Raw genomic sequence first — 21,319 nt, 5'->3', positions numbered from 1 at the left:
GCAGTGAAAATGGCATCTTTTCTGTTTTTCCCTTTAAAGACAGGATTTTTATCTCCAAGCCTGCCCAAGAATGTAAGCAATATTATGATGTAAAAAAGTGTATTAAAGCAGATGCCTTTCACATTTTTCTTCTACAAATGTTTATTCTGCCAGAAATAATACAATCAATCCCTGCTTACAACAAAAATAAAATTAGCATGTTTAAAGCATTTTCTTTCTGTCCCCAGTTGAGCTTTCTCAATACATTCTTGGTAACAGAAGTTACCAAGCAATTTCACTGAGGAGGAGGGAAAAAAATCCCAGTATATACTACTTTAGAAAATCTGACCACAAGCTGGTCAGCTGCACTTCTCATACAGCACAGATAAACAGTAATTCATTCCATTTTGTAGGCATAAACTACTGCAAGCAAAATGCAATGGTATTATTGAGTGCAACACCACTTCTGCTGTGCAGCTTGTTAATATCAATTGTGTTATCAAATGCTTTGATGCACCTTGAATCCAACTTTCCTGGTCTATTCCATCTGGTAAAGAGAAATGCTTTGGAATTAAACAAGCAGCTTTGAACAAACTTTATTTAATAGCAGCATAAACTTGTGGCTGCAGTGCTTAATGTTATTCTTTGTTGTTCAACAATAGCAGAGGTGGGGGGAGGGAGAAGCTAACTGATACCTACCCAAATTAATTTACTGGTTTTACTTCAAAAAATGTGGAATTTTTACTAGAGGTATAATTGACAATTTGGACACAAAGCTACCTCGATAAACGAAAGAAATCCCAAGTCCTCCAAGGTTTTTTATTTATACGTTTTCTCTTGGACTGTCACATACAACCCTGTGGAAACTTACGTAATTTTATTTAAAGTTACATTGCTTTACCATTTAAAAAACTAAAAACAAATTATATCATTCTGATTTAAGATAGACTGGGGAAAGAAACTGTCGTGGTTTTAAGCTAGTAACAAAAAACTACTTATAACAAAAATTCTGGTTTGTTTTTTTTTTTTTTTTCCCTCACAATCAAATAGGAGATTTAACTCTAAAAACTTACAAGAAAAATGTCCTAGGAAAAAATACTGTATTGGTCTGTTTCCAAAGTTAGATGTATTTTCATAAATGGGATGATTCTTTAAAAATGGTAAGGACAAGAAGAATGCATAAATTACTTTTTTCTCAATTAGAAAGAATGTAAGACTATGCTCTTTAAGACTGCAGCCTTTCTTCACCACTATACATTATATTGACTTAGCAATGTGTGTCACCTTCATTTATATAATTTTACAAATACTGTCAGTTAAAAAAAAAAAAAAACCTGAAGTCTTACAACAAGTCTCTGTTACTATATAAACTTGGACTCACACACACTTAAAATGCTGCAATTCCATTCATGCCAGTTCATCTATCCCTGCTTATATACTGCCTAAATCTGACTTTCTTATAGTAAATTCAAGAACAAGTGGAATAATGTGAAAGTAAGCATTACATAGAAACACTGAGGCTAAACTCACATTGCAATATGTTTCTGTAAACAAAGCAACTGCAGTTTTGGAATTATGCAATGACTAAGAAGTACTGGCTATGTGTAGTCTGTTAGGAAAGGTAATATATAAGGGATAGAAGGGCAAGACATTTCCAACAACAGTTAATGAGTTCAGTAAAGCATGCAATTACACTTGGTCCTGCTCTGAATTGATACAACTGACAAGGAATGACTCAGCTACTCTGTACATGACAGTTGCACACATTCTCAGAACCCACAGTCACGTAACATGGAATAAACAAAACTGCTGCTGGAACAACCGCTACCAAGATACAGGGACATATTCAGAGCCTGATATTTTAATTTCTTAACATTAACCCCTCATAGGGTGATGTCTTACAAAGAAAAATATGCAGAAACATTTGTATAAATGTAAAAGAAGCTAAATAGAATAATTTAAGTAAGAATACCTGCATCAAGAGTCCATTCAAATAATGACATGGATGTGAAACATCTGTTACCTTTTGCTTATGTGCAAGTATCAGGCAGCAGCAAAAAAAGCTTCAGACAGATGTATCCAGGAGATCTAGAGGAAGTTTTCAAGTGGTTCTTTGTCCCTTTCTTTATTCTGTTTAATTACCACTCTTAAACCAGAAAGACATTTTTCTTCCATTTACAAAGGTGGATAGGCCATAGGGAATTAGCATTCAAAGGCAAGGATTCCATCTTGTCAAAGAGTCTCCATGAGACAGCAAGGCTATTGATGGAGAGAGAAGCAACTTCAAACCGCAGTGAAAGTGATGGCCATGTAAAACTGGTTTTAACAGACTTAGGCCTAGGAGTTAGGAGAGCCCTGGTTTTCAAAGTTTGCAAATTATACTTTTACTGCTCAGACTGCAGACACATCCATGACCTGATCTAGGAAGATAAAGGTACATTGCGGGGAAGGAGAGGAGAATCAAGATATTAAGAATGTCAGTAACACATTAATTCTCAAAGGGTGAATTTCAAGAACAACTCAGTTATGAAAAATTCCCATCAATGTGTTTTTGTATTACTGGTCTTTTTTTTAAAAAAATCTTTGCCCGAGGATATGACTGTCTTTGGCTAGAGATTCTACTTCTGGCCTCAGTTTTCATATCTAAAGTGACCTTCTTATTCAGGTACAGAGTCCTATAATTGTGTATAATTAAAACAGTTGGTTCTTTAGCAGTAATATGGATTTTTCCAGACTATGTCAATATAAGCCTTTGCTATAGAAATCATTCCAATTTCCTTTTCTGTTTGTCCTCAAGAACTACAGAGAACTTCTCTTTTACAAAAAAAAGCCATCCCTAAAAGATTAAATAAGATGCTCCTACCAATGCTGAGGAACTTCTCAATGAATAATGTAGACCTCTTTGAGATGCTTAGTTTCAAGGACTGTCTATATTCCCATTCTATTTTCACGGTGAAAAAAAAATCTGTCTAAGTGATTAAATGACCCTGGTTTTGTTTCCTGTGACATAAAGCTCTGAGCTCCAAAGCTTGACAAAATCCAGGTTAACCCAGTGCTGGCATTTAGAGTACCAGCTGGTGGAACAAGTACAAAAACATTAATATTACTAAAGTTAACTCTAAAAATAGCTAAATGAGCTATTATACAAGTTTACCCTAGAGAGCAGGATTAATTTTATATCTCAACAAAGCTATTTCTTGTCTCATTCCAAATTCTTCTGTCATAGCATATCTGCTAAGGCACAGATACAGGCCCAAGACTGCTGTCCTAGTTCCTGAAGTCCCAAAATTATAGTCAGAATTTAATCTCAGTAAAACAACTTCCATTCACATAAAGTTTGCAGTGTAGCAACATGAACCAATATATAATGAAGTTCTATCTACTTTGCTTTGTGGAGATACAGAAAATCTTTTAAACAACCCTGAATGCAAAAACTTTGGGTATATCAGCATATCAGCACTGAGTCACTCTTCTGAAGAGTCTCAGAGTACCCTGACTATTGGGACATGTAGTGGTGCATGCTACTAAACTGCTTTTACGGAAAGAGTAGCTGAACCAGTACTAACTTCTGTTTCTTCTTTGTGCTAGCAAAATACGGAGTCAGAGTCAAGGGCCACAGAAGCATCATATCATGACACGTGAAGGGCTCCCCATGCCTATAACAAAGTAGTCCTCAAAACACCAGAAGGAATTTGCAAGAAAAACATGTCCAGTAAATAAGGAATTGGTTGGATGTTCACATTAAGAGGACAGTTGTCATTGGCTCAGAGATGGACATTAGTAGTGAGTGGTGTCCCTGAGAGCTCTGTACTGGGACCAGTGTCATTTAGTATCTTCATTAATGATACAGACAAAAGGATTGAGTGCAGCCTTAGCAAATCTGCTACCAGCACCAAGCACCAATGCACCTGCGCATTGCTGGAACATCAGGTTTAACACGAACAAGTGCAAGGTGCTGCACCTGGGCTGGGGCAACCCCTGGCATCAACACAGACCAGGGGATGAACAGATCAGAGCAGCCCTGCTGGGAAGGATTTGGGGGTTTGTGGGAAGGTTTGTGGGAGAGAGGCTGGATGTAAGCTGGCAATGTGCACTGTGCAATACCCCAGAAAGCCAGCTGTATCCTGGGTGCATCCAAAGCAGCGTGGCCAGGAAGGCAATGTGACTCTGTCCCTTCACCTTGCTGTCATGAGACCCAACTGGGAGTGCTGGGTCAGGGTTCCTCAGCAGAGAAAGGACATCAATGTGTTTGAAGAAGTCCAGAGGAGGGTCACAAAGACAACTAGAGGGATAGAGCACCTCTCCTGTGAGGAAAGGTTGAGAATGCTGGGGTTGTTCAGCCTGGAGAAGAGAGCAGCCTCTTACAGAAGCCTTACAATACCTAAAGGGACCCTACAGGAAAGTTGAAAAAAGACTTTTTACAAGGGCATGCAGTGATAGGACAACCAGAAATGGCTTCAAACTGAGAGTAAGTTTAAATAGAATTTTAGGAAGAAATTATTTACTGTGAGGGTGGAGAGGCACTGGAAGAGGTCGCCCAGAGTTTCCAACAGTGGAAGCATCCACAGCCAAGTTGAATGGGGCCCTGAGCAAAGTAGCCTAGCTGAAGGTGTCTCTCTGCCCATGGCAGGGGGTTGGAATTAGATAACCTTTGATCCCTTCTGACCCCAGCCATTCAATGATTCTATAAAAACTGGCTAGAGATTTGTGTTTTGGTCACTAGCATACAACAGTCATTATTTTACAGGGTACCATCAAGTGAAAGCATATTCAGACTAGCCATAATAGACAGCTTGATCTACTCTCTGAAGAGTCTGTACTTTTGATGTATTCTAACACAATACATTACATTTTCCCATCTAAATCTTCATAGAATTTCCATTGGATGCATTTCCAGGTCCTGACAAAAACTACTCCAATACTATCGTCTCTTGCCAAATGAGGCAAATGATAAAATTTAAATTAGTAATATTGAGCAATACAAATAAAAGCTCCTTATGTGCAGAAAATATTTCTATAAACACATGGAACTTTCTAAGGAAGGTGATATAAAGAATTATTGTATTTATACATTAATTATGTGACATCTAAAATGAACTGCAACTGTTAAACTTATTTATTAAATGCCAGTGCTCATCCAAACAATAACAAAAGAAACTCATTCTCCTGCTGGGCAACATGCTATTTATGTATGGGATCCATCATGCAGAAAGAAAGGAATATAGCAATATCTAGCTAAATATTTCCCATGTCAAACGTTTCTAGGAGAGGATGATAAAGGTTTTCCCAGGACAACAGAACAATTTTTAGAAGTTAAGAAAACCCACAGATTTTTCAACTGTGTTTGATATCCAAAAACATATTTGTTGAATTACAAACACCTAGTTTCTCCTTATTATGCCATGAGCAAAGATGCTCTGAAACACAAATATATTTGACATCTCCAGAGAAGAATCTGACAACATAAAAGGAAGAGCTACCTGGTCTCACACATCACAGCTCAGACAGACTTCCAAATCTCACGCTGACCTGATCTCCCTTCTATGACCAAGTGAACCATGTAGGGGTGGTGTAGGGTGTGGCTATAGGCTATGTGGACTTCAGCAAAGCCTTTGACACCGTTTCTCACCTCTTTCTCCTGGAGAAGTTGACAGCTAACTGCTTGGATGGGTGTACTGTTCTGGGTTCCAGTGTTCTGTTCAGCTAGGTTAAAAACTGGCTGGAAGGCTGGATGCAGAGAAGGGTGGTGAATGGTGCCCCATTCAGTTGGCAGACAGTCACTAGTGGTGTTCCCCAGGGTTTAGTATTGGAGACAGCCCTGTTATCTTCATCGATGATCTGTACAAGGCAATCAAGGTCAGTTTGCACATGACACCAAGCTCGGTGGGAATGTCACTGTACTGGATCCATGGGCTGAGGCTAGTGGTACGAGGGATTCAACAAGTCCAAGTGTTGGATTCTGCACTGGAGTCACAGCAACCCCACAGGGCAGAGTGGCTGGGAAGCTGTGTGATGGAAAAGGACCTGGGGGTGCCATTTGACAGCAGCTGAACATGAGCCAGCTGTGCCCAGGTGTGGCCAGGAAGGCCAATGCCATCCTGGCCTGTGTCAGCAGTAGTGTGGCCAGCAGGAGCAGGGCAGGGATTGTCCCCCTGTACCCGGCACTGGTGAGGCCACACCTCAAATCTTGTGTTCAGTTCTGGGCCCCTCATGACAAAAGAGACACCGAGGGGCTGGAGCATTGAGGGCAACAGAGCTGGGGAGGGGTCTGGAGCACAAGTCTTTTGAGAAACAGCTGAGGGAGCTGGGGGTGTTTAGCCTGGAGAAGAGGAGGCATAGGGGTGACTTTATTACTCTCCATAGCCCCCTGAAAGGGGTTTGGAGCCAGGTGGGGATCAGCCTCTGCTCTCAGGCAATAAGAGACAGGACAAGAGGAAATGACACCAAGCTGTGTCAGGGGAGGTTCAAGTTGAAGATCAGGAAGAATTTTTTCACTGAAGGGGTAGTTAAGGCTGCCCAGAGCAGTGGTGGATTCTCCATCCCTGGAAGACTGGGCATGGCACTTAGCGTTACAGTTTATTTGACATGGTGGTGTTTATCCAGAGGTTGGACTCAATGACCTTAGAGGTCTTTTCCATCTTTAATGATTCTTTAAGACCATTTATGTCAAAAGCCATGTTATATAAACAACAGCTGATACTTTCTATTCTCTGGTCATTTCAACCAATAATTTACTTCACAGATTCAAAGTATATATTCAAAATTAGACAAAGAACTAAAACAAGAACTAAATCTGGTGTGCTATTGACAGGAGAGTCATCTACCAGCTACCAGCAGCTGCATTTTGTTTCACACTTCGTTGGAAGCAAGCATCTAAAAAATTTGTTAGAATTAGCATGCTAATCTGACTGAGATTGTGTGGCTGCAGTAGCATCAGTGCTGGTACACAAAATTTATCAGTAACATGCAGTCACATAATGAAAGAAGAGGAGAGGAGAGCTCCTCTCTAATATCAGGAAAGCTTCTTTCAGTTTAGCTTGACTGTGAAACAAGACACCAGGAAGCTATAACTTCAACACCATAAACCAGCCAAAGTCTCAGACATTTCACCCCCTCCCAAGCATTGTTCCCATTCTGCTATTCAATTCCTTTGTGCTGGCATAGGTCTTTTTTAATGTATACAAAGTCCTGGACCACACAGTCGATCAGTTTTAAAACTAACCGTCATTTTCAGGGTTTGCCTCAGGTAAAGTCCCCAATGTACTATGCAGGCAAAAGGGCAAACATAGCACAAACACTAGAATAGGGAGAGGACTGGCACTGCCATCTTCCTGCACTGTAGCCTGAGAAAGAAAACTGAAATGTAGACTCTTCTCTCTTTTTTTTTTAATGTTTCTCAATGCACTATATTAACTCTGCTCTGTATATTCACAGCTGGTTCCTCAGCTGCAGCTTCAACTCAACAAATATGATTAACAGAAGTATTTGCACAAATCTAAATTTAAACAAAAGTATGTGACTTAGCAACACTTTTGGAGTCTACAGGTGCACCTTTTACTTTAAGGTGAAAGAATCAATTTTATACTCATTAGTTTATTTGCATAACACATTCCAGGTCAAACAAATAGTTAATCTGTCCAACTAAGTGAATCAGAATGAAACTTTTATAAAACTTAAGTTGCAATTTGAAAATTAAAAGATGGGGAAAATGAAGAAATACCTTTTACATTGATATTAACAGCTTGGCAGGACAGATGGAAGAACTATTTTCCAATATGCTGAGCATTACAGCTTGACTGTTCAGTATACCATGTATGCATTAGGACCATAAACTGTTTAATTGGAATAGAGTGGCCAGTTTTCATGATTATGTAACACACAAAAATTGATACAATGCAGAAAATCAACTCCTAAAGTTACATGTAAATGAAAGCTTTCATTAAAAATCAAACTAAGTGATTTGCCTGCACCTACAGAAAAATTAAATTTTCCAAAATTAACACCATCACTAAAAACTAGCCAAAAAAAAATAAAAAAAACCACAAACTTTTAAATAGTAGAGGTTTTGACATTCACAATCAACAACATATAATGTATTAAAAGATGCTTAGAATTTGAGAATGCACTAGCTCATCAAGGGCAGCTTGTACAATGAAATACCACTTTTCTTGTTGCTGTGGTCTTTTTAAGTTATTGTAAGTTTAGAGGCACTGAATTCTTTCCAATCTAGACAGAGCATCTATTGTGTCTTCAAGAACTGTGTTAAATGTTTTAGAAAGGGATTGTGTAGTTTTCTACACTGATAGATAGGATCTTTCCAAAAACAAAGGTTTTGTTCCCAAGAGGGTGAATAATTCAATCTTCCACCTTGATAACTCATTATTACCCTGTTATTTTGAGTAAGACACAAATGTCAAGGTCTGGAAGCTTTAACACAAAGCAGGCACAAATGAAACAAAACAAACAAACAAAAAAATTAGCTGAATACAAAATCATACAGTACACACAACAATGTAAAAGCCCTAGGGAAATCGATCAGAAAAGTCCTCAGAAAACAAATTACCCTGCAGTGCACATGTTAGTAAGCATCCAGAACCATATTCTCATCAGGCAGAGAATACCTACTTTGGACTGTATACCATAAGAGTGAGCCACAGTAAGACAAATTAATGTAAGTAATAACATGAATCAAGCATCAGAAAACGTAGAAACTAAGACTACAGGCAAAAGTTCACAGCAAAAATAAAAATAAAAATTAGTGTCCCTGAGGGTGCTTATTGCCACTGTCGTAGTAGAGGTCAGGTTGTGCTGAGATGGAATGCAAATTATTCAGTTGCTTCAGTGTGTTCTGGCAGCTCCTCTGATCTACTGATAGTTTTATGATAAGCCATCAATCTTGACAATGACTTGGTTGAGACACACAGCTATTCTGCTGTCCTTGTTCTTCTGTTAGGCCAGCATTATGCAAAGCACAGACAGAATACAACTATTCAGTGACTCCTGTTAGAGGCTCCAGAAACCACTAAACACACAAGCTGAAGCTCTAAAACATGGATCTGAGACACTCAAATGCCTCTCCCTCCCTAAGCCCCTAAACCCATTTGGTTTCAATGAGAAGTTCATAAACATCTCTGACAGTCTGGTCTAAGGAAGCCCAGCTCCTCTACCAGAATCAAGGTTAAATGAGATTAAAATAAATTACAATCCACTTTGTTACCACATTCTTATTAAATAAGAATTTTCTCATTCTAATTGCAGAGTGTTACCTAATTAAAACCAAGTATTCTGGGCATCAGTGATTTAAACCAGAAGCTCACTTATGCTCAAGTCATATTAAAGTAACCCTAGCCACCAGAAGAGCTGCTATATCCCTTCCTTTTGCTTGCAGAACTGTTTGGATATCCACATGATGTAGCAAATCAAAGAGTTGATTTATCTGAAAATCAGTGTGATTAGAAATTATCAGCTTTAGCTAGATCTTCTTATCAATCTACCTCATTACATAGTTATCTGAAAAATAGTACCTGCAGAAAAGGGGGGACTGAAAGCAAAGACATTCACTAGAAATAATGAGAGAGAGATTAACTTTTCAGGATTATCAAAATTACAATTATCACTTTAGAATGTGAAACCAAATTATGATAGGTAGCAAAAAAAAAAACAATTACAATGAAATTATCCCAAAGGAACTGAGATCTCACACAAGTTCAATGTATCAATGTACTTACCATGTGCTAAAAACGTTTGCAAGTATATAATTACACCATACTTAAGAGAACACAATGAACAGAAATTTACAAAATCTGTGACCATACATCATGGCTAGACAGACAAGACACTGTAGTGGCTACAAATACATACCAGATGAGCAAAACAATTCACTGTAAAATATCAAGAAGTAGAAGACCACAGCACAAACTCTGCAGTACTAGTGACAAATCAGAAGCAAAGAACAGAAGTAAAAAGAGAATACCTGATGAAACTCTGAGAATTGGGAAATTAATACCTTCTCATATATACAATAAGCAAGAATCAGTCAAAAGGAAAAAAAAAAGAAAATCTATCCTCTCCAACTTGGATCTCAATGTACCCATTTTCAGACTACTATAGTAAAAGACTTCAGGAGCAAAAATCTTCTAAAAACAAGTATCAAGTAAACATACAACAACTCTACATATAAGCAAATCCAAGTTCAAGGGTGGGGAGGAGAACTTGGGGAAGGTTTTAGAAGGAAAGGATGACATAAGAGAAAAAAGCGGGTGAGCTTTTTTGTTCAGATTGAAAGTCTTTAAAATGTGAAGACTCTTTCTGAACTTTCCCAGAAAATCATTAGTAAACATTAGCTTTGCTGTAGCATACAAAGGTTTCAGTCAGTATTAATCAACTCCATTACACTGTACAAGCAACACTGAAATACCTCAGTACATTTAAAAGCTTCAACTTGCAGATTAAGAGTGCAACAAGCAAATTACAGTACAAAAGACATTGTGACAAAAGTAGTATTTTGATGTTATCTGTAGATATTTAAGGGGAGAGATTTGCGTTCCTTTACTGTTTTTGTATATTTTCAATGTATGTGGAGGTAACACCGTCCTTTCCAAATGGGATACAACAAAGGTGTCATTAACAATTTGTTTCAATCTTAGCAAAGCTGTCTCTATAGACAGATTTTCAGAAAAGGCAGTGGCTTTTTGGATAAGATCAAGAAGAGTCCCAAATAAGGAACAACCTGAAGGACAGTGAACAATGCATCTGTGAGAAAATGAGGCACGGAAAGACTGGACTGTCATCACCATCAAACAGCAACAGGCAGGGATATTGTATTAAAATAGATGAAATATTCCTGACAAGCCAAAAGTGCATATTCTTGTACATTATATAAAAAGTGCTACTGGGTTACAGGCGGCTTTTCAACTCTGCTTTTACTCCACTCAGTACAAGGACAGCAATATGCTATTCTACAGCAAAAGCTTCCACTGGATTATTGTATTAACATACCTGCACAGTGAGACTACTTTACAAAAAGCCTATCAAGCAGAGTTGAATATATCTTTCAGCAATGAGAACAATGCAGAGGAAAAAATGAAAGTGTCATTAAAAGAAAAAGAATGTTATGTCTCAAGAACAGCTGCTTGAGAAAATCAGATAAAGATGTCAGGAGAAGGTCAAGGCCAAGTTGAAAAGCAATTAAGATGAAAGATATGAAGTGGAACCTTTTGCCATTTAAAAAGGCAATCATCTGGTTAGGACATATATGCTGGAAACGTGATCTCTAACTGGAAATAGAGCAAAGAAATTTACTACCACACTGGAAAAGAAAAAAAAAATCACCTATGCTGGTTGTTGCGAGTAAAACCCAGAATGGATACGCATTCTTTCAGTGATATGTACCACATGCAAACTGTTTCCTCTGAATTTCCCTACAGTAAACAGACTGCATTGATTACAACAACTAAGAGCAAAGCAAGTTTTAAAATCCTCTATTTAATAAATTTCAGCACAGAAAAAAATACCCAAACCACAAACAGAAGTCAGTATCAAAAGCAGTATCTGTGGACATAATGCCATGAACCCAGAAAAGAGAAAATTATATCACAAAGAAAATCTATTCTAAATACTGAGCACAGGCATAGACTAGAAAAGCACTTAAAATAGCAGAATAAGCAAACTGAGAGGGAGCTGCAGCTGGTTCTCCAATTACTAGGTATTGTTTAAAATTGCATATTCAACTCAAAATCCCCCAGAACATTCGTACTCTCAAAGATGGCTTACACAGTAGTTGAAAGATCCATATTTTAAATTACCAAATTTAAGTTATTCAAGTAGCTGCAAATAAATCTTCTTTCAACAAGAAGAAGGAAGTAGAATGAAGAAAACCAGAACAGAGGGAAGTATTAACACAGTATCTTCTACAGTAATTTCTAAGGACTACAGAACTTAACTCTCAAGTTTTCTCTTCTGAAAGTCCAAGCACACACAGGATGCTGGAACAGCTCTGTTACCAGTCTGTGTTAACTGCCCATGAGTGAATATTTGCTTAGAGTGAGTATGAACTCCCTGTATTATTTGTGTTAAAAACATTAACATTCAGGGAATCTTGCAAAATCAGCTGTAGGGGAAAAGATGATTAAGTACAACTCTGTGCTGGTGAGGAGCATATTAAAAGCTCAGAAATTCTTATACATGTACACAGACATCCCATTACAGGGTGATTTTTTAACAATTACAGTACCTATTTTTATCTTGCCTATATGCTTAACATAGTTGAAGGTAAAAGAACTAATAGAGAGAAAATTAAAGGAGTGAAGAGTAAAACACTAAAAAAGCTGTATGTAAACATGATGGTCAGCAATGTTTCACAGCAACATTTTAGGAAATACCTGAGTAGAAAAAGAGCCCTTTCAATATCACTGAGTTCTTCATCAACTGTCAATCTTTCTATTTCTTCTGGTGTCTGTCAAGTGTGAAATAGAGATTATGAGTTTACAATGCCTTACTATTTCACTGTTTAAATCTTAAAACAATCCCTTTCTCCCCAAACATACAGGGCTGGCTTTACGAGTAATTTGAATTTATTCATGAAACCTCTAGCCAACATTTCAAATTCAATCAAATAAATCTTTCACTAGGAAAAGATGGAATGTCAGAGTACAGTTTCAAGTCAGACACTATCACTATTAAACATGCAGCATATAAATTAATCTGAACACCCAAGTTAGTTTATTTGTTCCCATCTTAATATTCTTATGCTGAAAACATTAAATCCCTGCTCTATAGAATCCAAGATTGTTTATTATAGAATGACTGACATTTTGCATCCTGATGCCGTAAAAAAAAACAAACTAAAAAAAAACCCACCTAAAAAACAACCAGAAAAACTATCTATTCACTTATTTGTGCATAATTAAAACACACACAATTTAAAATGGATTTTGAAGCAGTGTTCTTTTTCGAGGTATATACCTTCAGGCTCCTGCGTACTGGCCTTTCTATAATAGTTAGTTCCTGCAGGTCTTCTATGTATCCGAAAAGACTGCTATGACTAAAATCCATTTTGGAGAAGATTATTGGGCGCATGTAACAACTAAAGCCTTCGGCAGCCGACGCCGTCCCCGAGCCTCACATCGCAGCGAGGGCGGCAGGACCGAAGCCCCGGGGCGCTCCCGCGGCCGGCAGCAGCCGCGGCTCGGCGCACACACTGCGGCAGCGCCCGCCGGCCGCCGCCCCCGCCCAGCCTCCTGCCGGCAAACTTTCTCCGCTCCGCCCGGGCGGGCAGGCGGCGGGGCCGGCGCCCGCAGCCCCGAGAGCCCGCTGCAGCCGCCGGTGCCTCGGCGGGCGGGAGTTTCTAGCCAAGTTTGCCCTCGTCGCCGGCCAGCCCTGTTCGCAGCGAGGGCGCGGGGACCGGGGTGTCCCAGGGCGCCAGAGGGGCAAGGCGGAGCCCTGGGCTGCGGGCTCGCTCCTCGCCGGCGGGGCACGGAGGACAAGGCGCGGAGCGGAGCGGAACAGCCCCGCCGCGGAGCCCGGGTGCCGCCTCTCCGCCCGCCCCGGGAGGAGGGACGGTCGCTGCGGTGCAGTGACGCTCCCCGCCCCCGTCCCGCGGCGCAGCCCCTCGGCTCCCTCCCCGGGTGAGCGCCGCAGCCCCCGGCGGGGCAGCCCCAGACAGCCGAGCCGGTTTCCGCGGCAACGCGGCGCTAGCGCGGCCTCCGCGGGGCAGGGCAGCGGCAGCACGGAAGGCGCGGAGGCGCGGCCCCCTCAGCGGCCGGCCCCGCGCGGGGGCTGCCCCGGCCTGCGGCGCTCGGGGGCTTCCCTCGCTCAGCTGCGGCACCTCCGCGCCCCGGCGGGGCAACCAGAGCCAGCGGCGCTGGGACCCCGCACCGGTGTCGCCCGTCTCACAGCTGCGTCAAAGCACAATTACACCGGAGAAACTGATAACAAGTGCTGGTTTTAATGAAAAGTCCAAAGCAGGCTGCTCCCCCCAATGAATGCTTTTAGATTAATGTTTAAAAAAAAAAATAAATTAGTTCTTTGGCAGTAAATTGTGCAACTCTGACGAAGTCATCACTTAACATTCTTGATAAATTCTTACTCTTCACCTTTTGCATTCTAAACCCAGGTTACACCACTCATACAGCAGCAGCACATATTTCCATACGGATAGTTGTCCTGATACATGCAGTTAGGCCTTGGATGCCTTTACCATTTAGGCTGACAAATGTGGACTGACTTGGGGGTTGAAGGGAGAGTGTTTTTTTCAAACTAAAAGTATGCTAATTACCTGATTCATGTACAAATAAGCACAGAGTCTTTAAAAAGTAAGAGAGCTCCTTTTGGGGTGGGTTAGTGGTACAAAATACATACAGGACAAGATTCATCACACAAAGCTAGATGCAGCATTTACTGATACACGTAATTCACTGGACTTCTAGACAGTGGCCTTTGCAATGGTTATATGAACACATCACACTCAGACCAGGAATCAAAAACCCTGAAAATATTTCACAAGGGCTTATTTGAGGGGTGCAATGCTTTTTTATCCTTGTGAGATGCCCACATGACCAAGTAAGTTTTGTTGATAAATAATTAAAAGTAATTCCAGAAATCCTAAAGATTACATGATACTACATAGTATATTGCCCAGAATTTTATTAATTTTTTTCTATGACTGGCAAGTACCTCAGCTTTTATCTAGCAAAAAATAAACATGGTCCCCTATGTGTTACTTCTCTGTCTTCCAGTTAGGCCAAATCCTGTGCTCAGATAAACCAGTAAAACATTAAAAAATTAGAGCATCTCCATTAATTTCAATTGTAAAACAGAATTATTAGCAGGAAAATCTAATCCAATATACATATAAATAATTAAAGTGTTATGTAATAGAAAACTAAAACCATTTGGAATTTTCAAGGCATGATGATGAATTAAAAAGAGAAACACTTTTTTGAACATCCTTTGCAAAATCTTTTTGAGCATCATTAGACAGCAAGTACAATAAATAGCTGTTACTGAACCAAAGTTCTCTCAGAGTAGGTAAGGAACTAGCTCTACAAGAGGAAATAAAAAAAGTTTTAGACAATGCTCCCTCCTCAATTTTAGAATCCTGATATGCAGGGTTCTGCTAATGGTAATTATAAGGAAAATATACTCAATCCCAAACGCAGTTAGTTAGGAAAATCCTTTTGCAAGTTCTTTCACAGCCAAGTGCTGGTTACTTCACCTTGGAAGAAGTTCTCACGAATCTTAGAGAACTTCTGAGATCAAAGGTATTTTCTTTTGCATGCCTTGAATAGGAACTTGTTTTCAAACAAGGAATTTACGAATTCAGTTTTAAAGACTGAAAAATATGGAGTTTAAATATGCAATTAGGTTGATTTCTCATGTTACATTTTACATAAATTTTGTAAGCCACTAAGGAAGAGAGTTTTTATAAATGTGTAAACATTTAGAAAAACATCTCTTTCTGACTGCCTTTAAAAAACTGTCCTAACTCAGTCCAGGCAACTGAGTAGATATGATTCTCATTAACTTTAAAATTCATAGATATGTCAAAGAGATCTACAAATATGAAAAATGTGAAAAGCAGAATAAAAAAGGTATTTTTTTTTTTCAATAAATATATTTCTGGACTAGAATAAAGATCACATAAGGAATTAGATTGAATATATCTCATTTTGACCCATACATTTGACAGAAAAAATAAAGCTTGCATATTTTGTTCTAAAACCACATATAAAAAAATTAATCCCCTCTGATAATAAACCTGCAGGCAAGTGGTCTCTCATTCTCATCTGTGATTAAAGTCACATATGACTTGCCTTCCACTGCTGCTGCTTTCAGCTCCTCCCTTTTCCACTCCTCTCTTCTCTCAAATAAAGCTCTACTCTCAGCTCCATTCTAACCTTGTTATAGCTATTGTATTAGAATCAAGAGCTATTTCATGCTGCTTTAGTGAAATCCAGAGTGAATTGGAACCTTCATTTTAAAACAGGAGCTGTGTAACCTTGAAAAGACAGTACCAGGCTGATTTCAAATAATCTTTCCTTGATGAAGACAGCTGCAGAGCACCCAGGAAAGTGGCACCCATACCTAGCAGAAGAAGAGAGAGTGTTATTCATGCCTTCTGAAGCAATGAGCTCTAAATTCAATGCAGGTGAACACAGAAGAAAAAAAAACACAACATAGATGGAAGGACTTTGTACCTGAAGGATTCTTCAGGTACTCTGACTCTACCTAAACATTCTGGGGTGATTTGTCAGGTTGGACAGATGCACAGTTCTCCTTTGCCACCTAGCAGTTAGGTGTCTGCCTTCTGGAAACTGCTCTGAAAAAGTCATGTTTCTTACTGTACCTGTTACACATCCCAAAAGCATCTACCTGTAAATTAAGCTATTTGCAGAGAAAGTGAAAACTTGTGAGGTCTCAGAATGTATTGCAATGCCTGAATCAGCTGAAATATGAAGGAACTGGTTTGGGATTTGGGGAATACAGAAAGACATGCCAAGAAATGCTTTCAGGCAAAATGTGTGTACTCCTGATTAAGAGCCAGAATTTGATATGCAATAGCTAAACCAAAAAAAAAAAAAGGAAAAATTCAGTGAAGTATTTTTTAATTATGTTGGGAAAAAAAAAAAACAAACAAAAAACCAAAATCATTCTTCATTTCCCATTTTCCCTAACTTAACAGTCCAAAGAAAAATAAATACCATTTCATAACGTACACAATGTAGGTTATGCACTGTGTAATTACTGTTCTGCTCAGGACTCAGCACCTGAACTGTGCAGAAATTCAATCCAGAATTGTGTCTGTTCCCCACCACTGAAAGACAGCCAAAGCTGCAGCAGCTGTCGCTCACCATTTCCAAATGAGCGACCTCTGACTGGAATTGTTTTTTACAGTCCACCAGACTCTTAAAAAATGCAATTTTGATGTTCAATCTAATCCCTTAACCTCACAAAACAAGATTGTTTTTATTCTATTTGTACTCCAAGTAAAAATGTAGCCATGAACAGTGGTTCTGCAGAAAACCTCCATGTCAAGGCAAACCTGTTACAAGATTAATATAAAAGAAACATGCTCAAAAATATGAATCTATCTCAGAACAATTCTTGGAATGTAGCACACACAAACCTCAGCAGGAAAAAGATATTATTTAGCATATTTTCCAGTTTGTTGCTTAGAAACTGTTGCTTCATCTCACTATTGTCATTTGCAGAAAAATTTTGATTGTTCTTTTGCCATTTTGGTCATCTCATTGTAACAGCTGTATAATATATACATTTAATGTATAAAAGGGTTATGAAGAGAAAAGCACTGGATTCCGTTCAATGTGCTTTCATCTGTAGCCTGATCTCCCAGCCTCTTTCCTGTAACTTGGTTCCCTCCAATAAGATCTAAAAAATCAAATTGATTATTTTACGAGAACACAGAAAATAAATTTATTTTTATGTAACGTATAAAATCTGTAAGATCGCAGTCATTATGTTCACCCTTTCTCTAAGAACTAGAAATGTTCTCCTACAGTGTCTAATCTGCTGCCCTCTCTCCAAAAGTAGTTAAAAGCACATGCAAAAAGATAGAATAACAATAGAGAACATATAAAGTGTTGTTTTTCTTTAAATCTTCCAGCTATTTCTATGATTTTCTTACCTGGCAGCAGGACCTAATACACAACTGCTTTACAAAGTTTAAATGAATAATTTTCTATTGTAAAAACTGGCTCTGCTATATTCATAACAGGAAGCTGACAAGTCCAGTTCCTTGCTATGACAACGATGAGCATTGTCTGTCATACTCATGTCAAATATTATATTAAAACTAACAACTTTTTGCCTTCAAGTATTCTTTACTCATTAGTTGCCATAGAAACATAAGATTTCCTACCTAATATTACTGTTGGCGAGTTTACCAAATTTCTTCTTGTTCTGGTGTCCTTTACTTTATTCTTCCTTTCCTGGTATTTAAAGACTGCAGTCATATCTGCTCTAATCCCGGATTAAACAAGCTAAGCTCAAAGTTAGTTTTAACTCCTAAAACAGGCTGTTCATTCTCCTGACCACCCCAGCACTTTCCTTGGCATCTACTGCAGTTTGATTTCACCTCTCTTGAATTAAGGTGATCAGAATATAGTACTGAAAATAAAAATATATGGGAAATAATGCCTCTTGCAAAGAATGAATATCTGTACAGGAGTTAGCATACCAAATATACTACACTGGCAGCTTACACTTAATCTTGTGATCAATTACTATTGTCATCCACAATGACCTAAAATTAATTAAATCCAATCTTAATGGTATACATTCTCAGTATTAGCTTTAGCTGAATAGTGCTGTACTTTGTATAATACAATTCATCCAATTATTCTGGTCCTCAAGGTCCTTTCAATCGGCCTTGATATCATAATTCCCCTCTGTATTAAAAACTGTGTCATCAGCAAATTTAATATTGTATTGCAATTATTAAATAAGATTAGTCCACAAGACTTTAAGAAACTCAAGTAAACCCCAAATAGCTGAAAGGTTAATCTATTAATATACACACCAATGTGTTCCCCCAGAAGACACATGCATTTCCCTTCCTCTTTAGCCAACTTCTTTACCCTTGAAGTTCTGTCCTATTCCTTTTTCTCCTATGAAAAATACTTTGAGGTTGTCCAGATAGATTACTTGCACCTTTATTTTTCTGCCCAGAAAAACAGTTACCCTCTTAAGGGACAGGACTTGATTTCCCATTTCCCCTTGGATCACCAATATTGACTTTTATTTAATTTCCTGTTATCTTCAGGAAGTTTCCTTTTGTATTCTTCCCTTGAAAATACATTCTGAAGTATCTACTGCATCTGATTGTATTTGCAACCATTTAAAATGTTTTTCTCATACTAAATGGAGTTGTCTGTGCTATTCTTCAATCACACAGAAAAATCTTCATGTTGATAAATCTGTACTTGAAGTCCTTGCTACCGTAACTAGAGTTAAATATGCCAATACCCTTAAATCTCATGCTTACAGATTTTCTTGTTCTCCTGGTTTTACATATTTTGAACACATTTGCTGAAAGAGGAGCATGATGTCTAACAAAAGGCTTCACAGAGGTAAGAAATGCATTTGTGAAGTTGGAAGAACAAACAGAGAAAAAGTAAAAAAAAAAGGCAGCACAGGCAAAAGGGTATAAATTTCCAAAGGAGGTTTAACAATAGAGAGTTATTATTTCCATGGTGCTATGATCTTGGTGATATGATCTTGTCAGCCCTAGAATGGCATTCCAGAACTCCTGAAAATGACAATAAAGGCCTTAAGCCCAAGAACCAAGGCTTCACCTTGCCACTTCAGGACCAGGAAAACAAGCCTCATCTGGCTGCATGCCAGAAAAGAGAGAAGAGTGAATTTTACAGTCTGCAAAGCACAGGAGGCATCAGGTCTCCCACTGGCCAGCAGCTGCATGTTTTTCAGGTGCACACTGCACTGTGAGTATTAATATAAATCACAGTATGGTGACATTCTTTTGTTAGCAAAAATAGCTATCAAAATCAGTAATTAAGCACATACCTGCAAGAGATAAAAAAAAAAACAAAACAAAAATCAAGAAGAGAGAAACCAAAGAATTTGGTTACTAAGTGAAAGCCTACATCAGTTGCTGACATGCACATTCAACTGTTACTGGTTCTGAATTCAGCTACATGAATCCCAAAAATTAAAGGCATTGGTCAAAACAATCTCTGGCTTAACTTTCCTTAGGAAAAGTCTTCCATATTTTATAAAAAAATCAAAATACTAAGAAAATACATAATATCTATTATGTAATACTGCACAGTGGACCACACCACAACCCCTGATCTGCAGGAATGTAGATTTACAGCTGGGAAGAACGAGATCTGTTACCAGGTAAAGTTCTGTCATGAGGACATCAAACACTTCAAGTTTTCTTGGGGTCTCAGACATACTGGCTTAAATAGCTTGGAAACTATTCAAAAAGTACCAAAATATGCATGTACTAACATGAGTTATGCAAGCAAATGACATAATTCATTAACTTATTAATACACAATTCACAATTTCCTGGTATTTAAATAACTGTTGATCTAAAGAAGCCTAGGGGGGTAAAGCAGGCCTGTTTCATTTGTCATTGATATTTTTACTAAGAGCTCACTTGGCACTGTTGATAATGGAATTGTATTTACCAGGGGTTTAACAGCTGACTCTCTGTTAGGACACGAAGGTGAACTTCTCATTGACAAAGCCTTGTCACATCATATCAAAGCTGCACCTCTTTAAGGTCATAAAGGCTCAGAAGGATTAACGTTACAAAGGCTTAGAAAGATTATTGTTGCTTTAATACTAAGCAAATGTTTAGTTCCCTTGGTTATCCCATTTCAAAGCAACTCAAATAACTGAAGGCTTCTTGTACAACCAGTTCACAGCGTGGCAGTGAGAAAGTTACCATGTCTTTGTAGGCTGTTCTGAAGCCCATTGCTTATTACAAACAGGCACGTCCCTTCTTTCAAATTGAGATTTAGGGCCTGTAATTCAGTCCCTCAGTCTAGAATATAGAGCTCAATACTGATCAAAAAGAGAAGTCAGCTGCACCCCTCACATGAATTCTTACTAAAAAATCAGAATACTCTATCTCCTGTAAAAACATGTCCACAGTTACGTTAAAAAGTATAATTCAACATAATTTGGCAAGGCATTTCCATATTAAATCTTTGACAAAGCTGGGAACTCTACAACTATGAAAGGACATATAATTACACCTAGGAGTAACAGCTAAGAACTCTTCTGTCCAAGTTTTTTTCATTATTTTTATTCAGCCTGTTAAGTCAACCACACCAGAATTTCAGAATAATCTGTTTCTTCTGCTTCTGAAACTTTACTTTTGCTAACATGCAGTAAATAAGAAGAGAGAAAATGGGAAAATTGTAAACAAGCTCTTCTGTCGCTTACAAATTTGACGCTAAACAACCTGTAAAGAAAGGTACTTTCAATGAAGGAATGCATGTAGACTGCTGAGACCCTTCATTAAGGCTGGCATTAGGATCCAGTCCCAGGTCCTATCAGTGAGACAGTCCTGCCAGCCACTGCTGCCTCCAGCTCAGTACTATGTAAATAAAGGTTGATGGCTGTAGTGTCCAAGGTAAAACTTGATCCCTGAACTCACTTCTTGACTGTCAGTGATTTAAACTCATCTCATACAGAACATCAGATGCTCTTTAGCTTTGCTCGTGGAATATGAATTGGAAGAAACTCCTCATATTGTGCATTGGTAAGTAATAAATTATGATTACCTGGAACTGAAACTGTCATTGAAAATCTTTAATATGCTTATTTATGCACTTGCCCTTAAAAC

At 38.6% G+C, this 21,319-nt stretch overlaps 1 protein-coding gene across 1 annotated transcript in view; it reads right to left on the bottom strand.

Moving 5' to 3' along the window:
* PPP4R4 (protein phosphatase 4 regulatory subunit 4) overlaps positions 1-13,484 on the bottom strand; it is a 62,582-nt gene extending 49,098 nt beyond the window's left edge. Inside the window, 2 exon segments of the mRNA XM_058854176.1 lie at positions 12,360-12,433; positions 12,943-13,484. Coding sequence (XP_058710159.1) covers positions 12,360-12,433; positions 12,943-13,056 — 188 coding nt within the window. The 5' untranslated portion in view covers positions 13,057-13,484.
* Between the last annotated feature and the right edge of the window lie 7,835 nt (positions 13,485-21,319).

Source organism: Poecile atricapillus, chromosome 1 (assembly GCF_030490865.1).
Source record: "Poecile atricapillus isolate bPoeAtr1 chromosome 1, bPoeAtr1.hap1, whole genome shotgun sequence".
NCBI classification, from domain to species: Eukaryota; Metazoa; Chordata; class Aves; order Passeriformes; family Paridae; genus Poecile; species Poecile atricapillus.
This window is presented reverse-complemented; position numbering and strand designations above follow the sequence as displayed.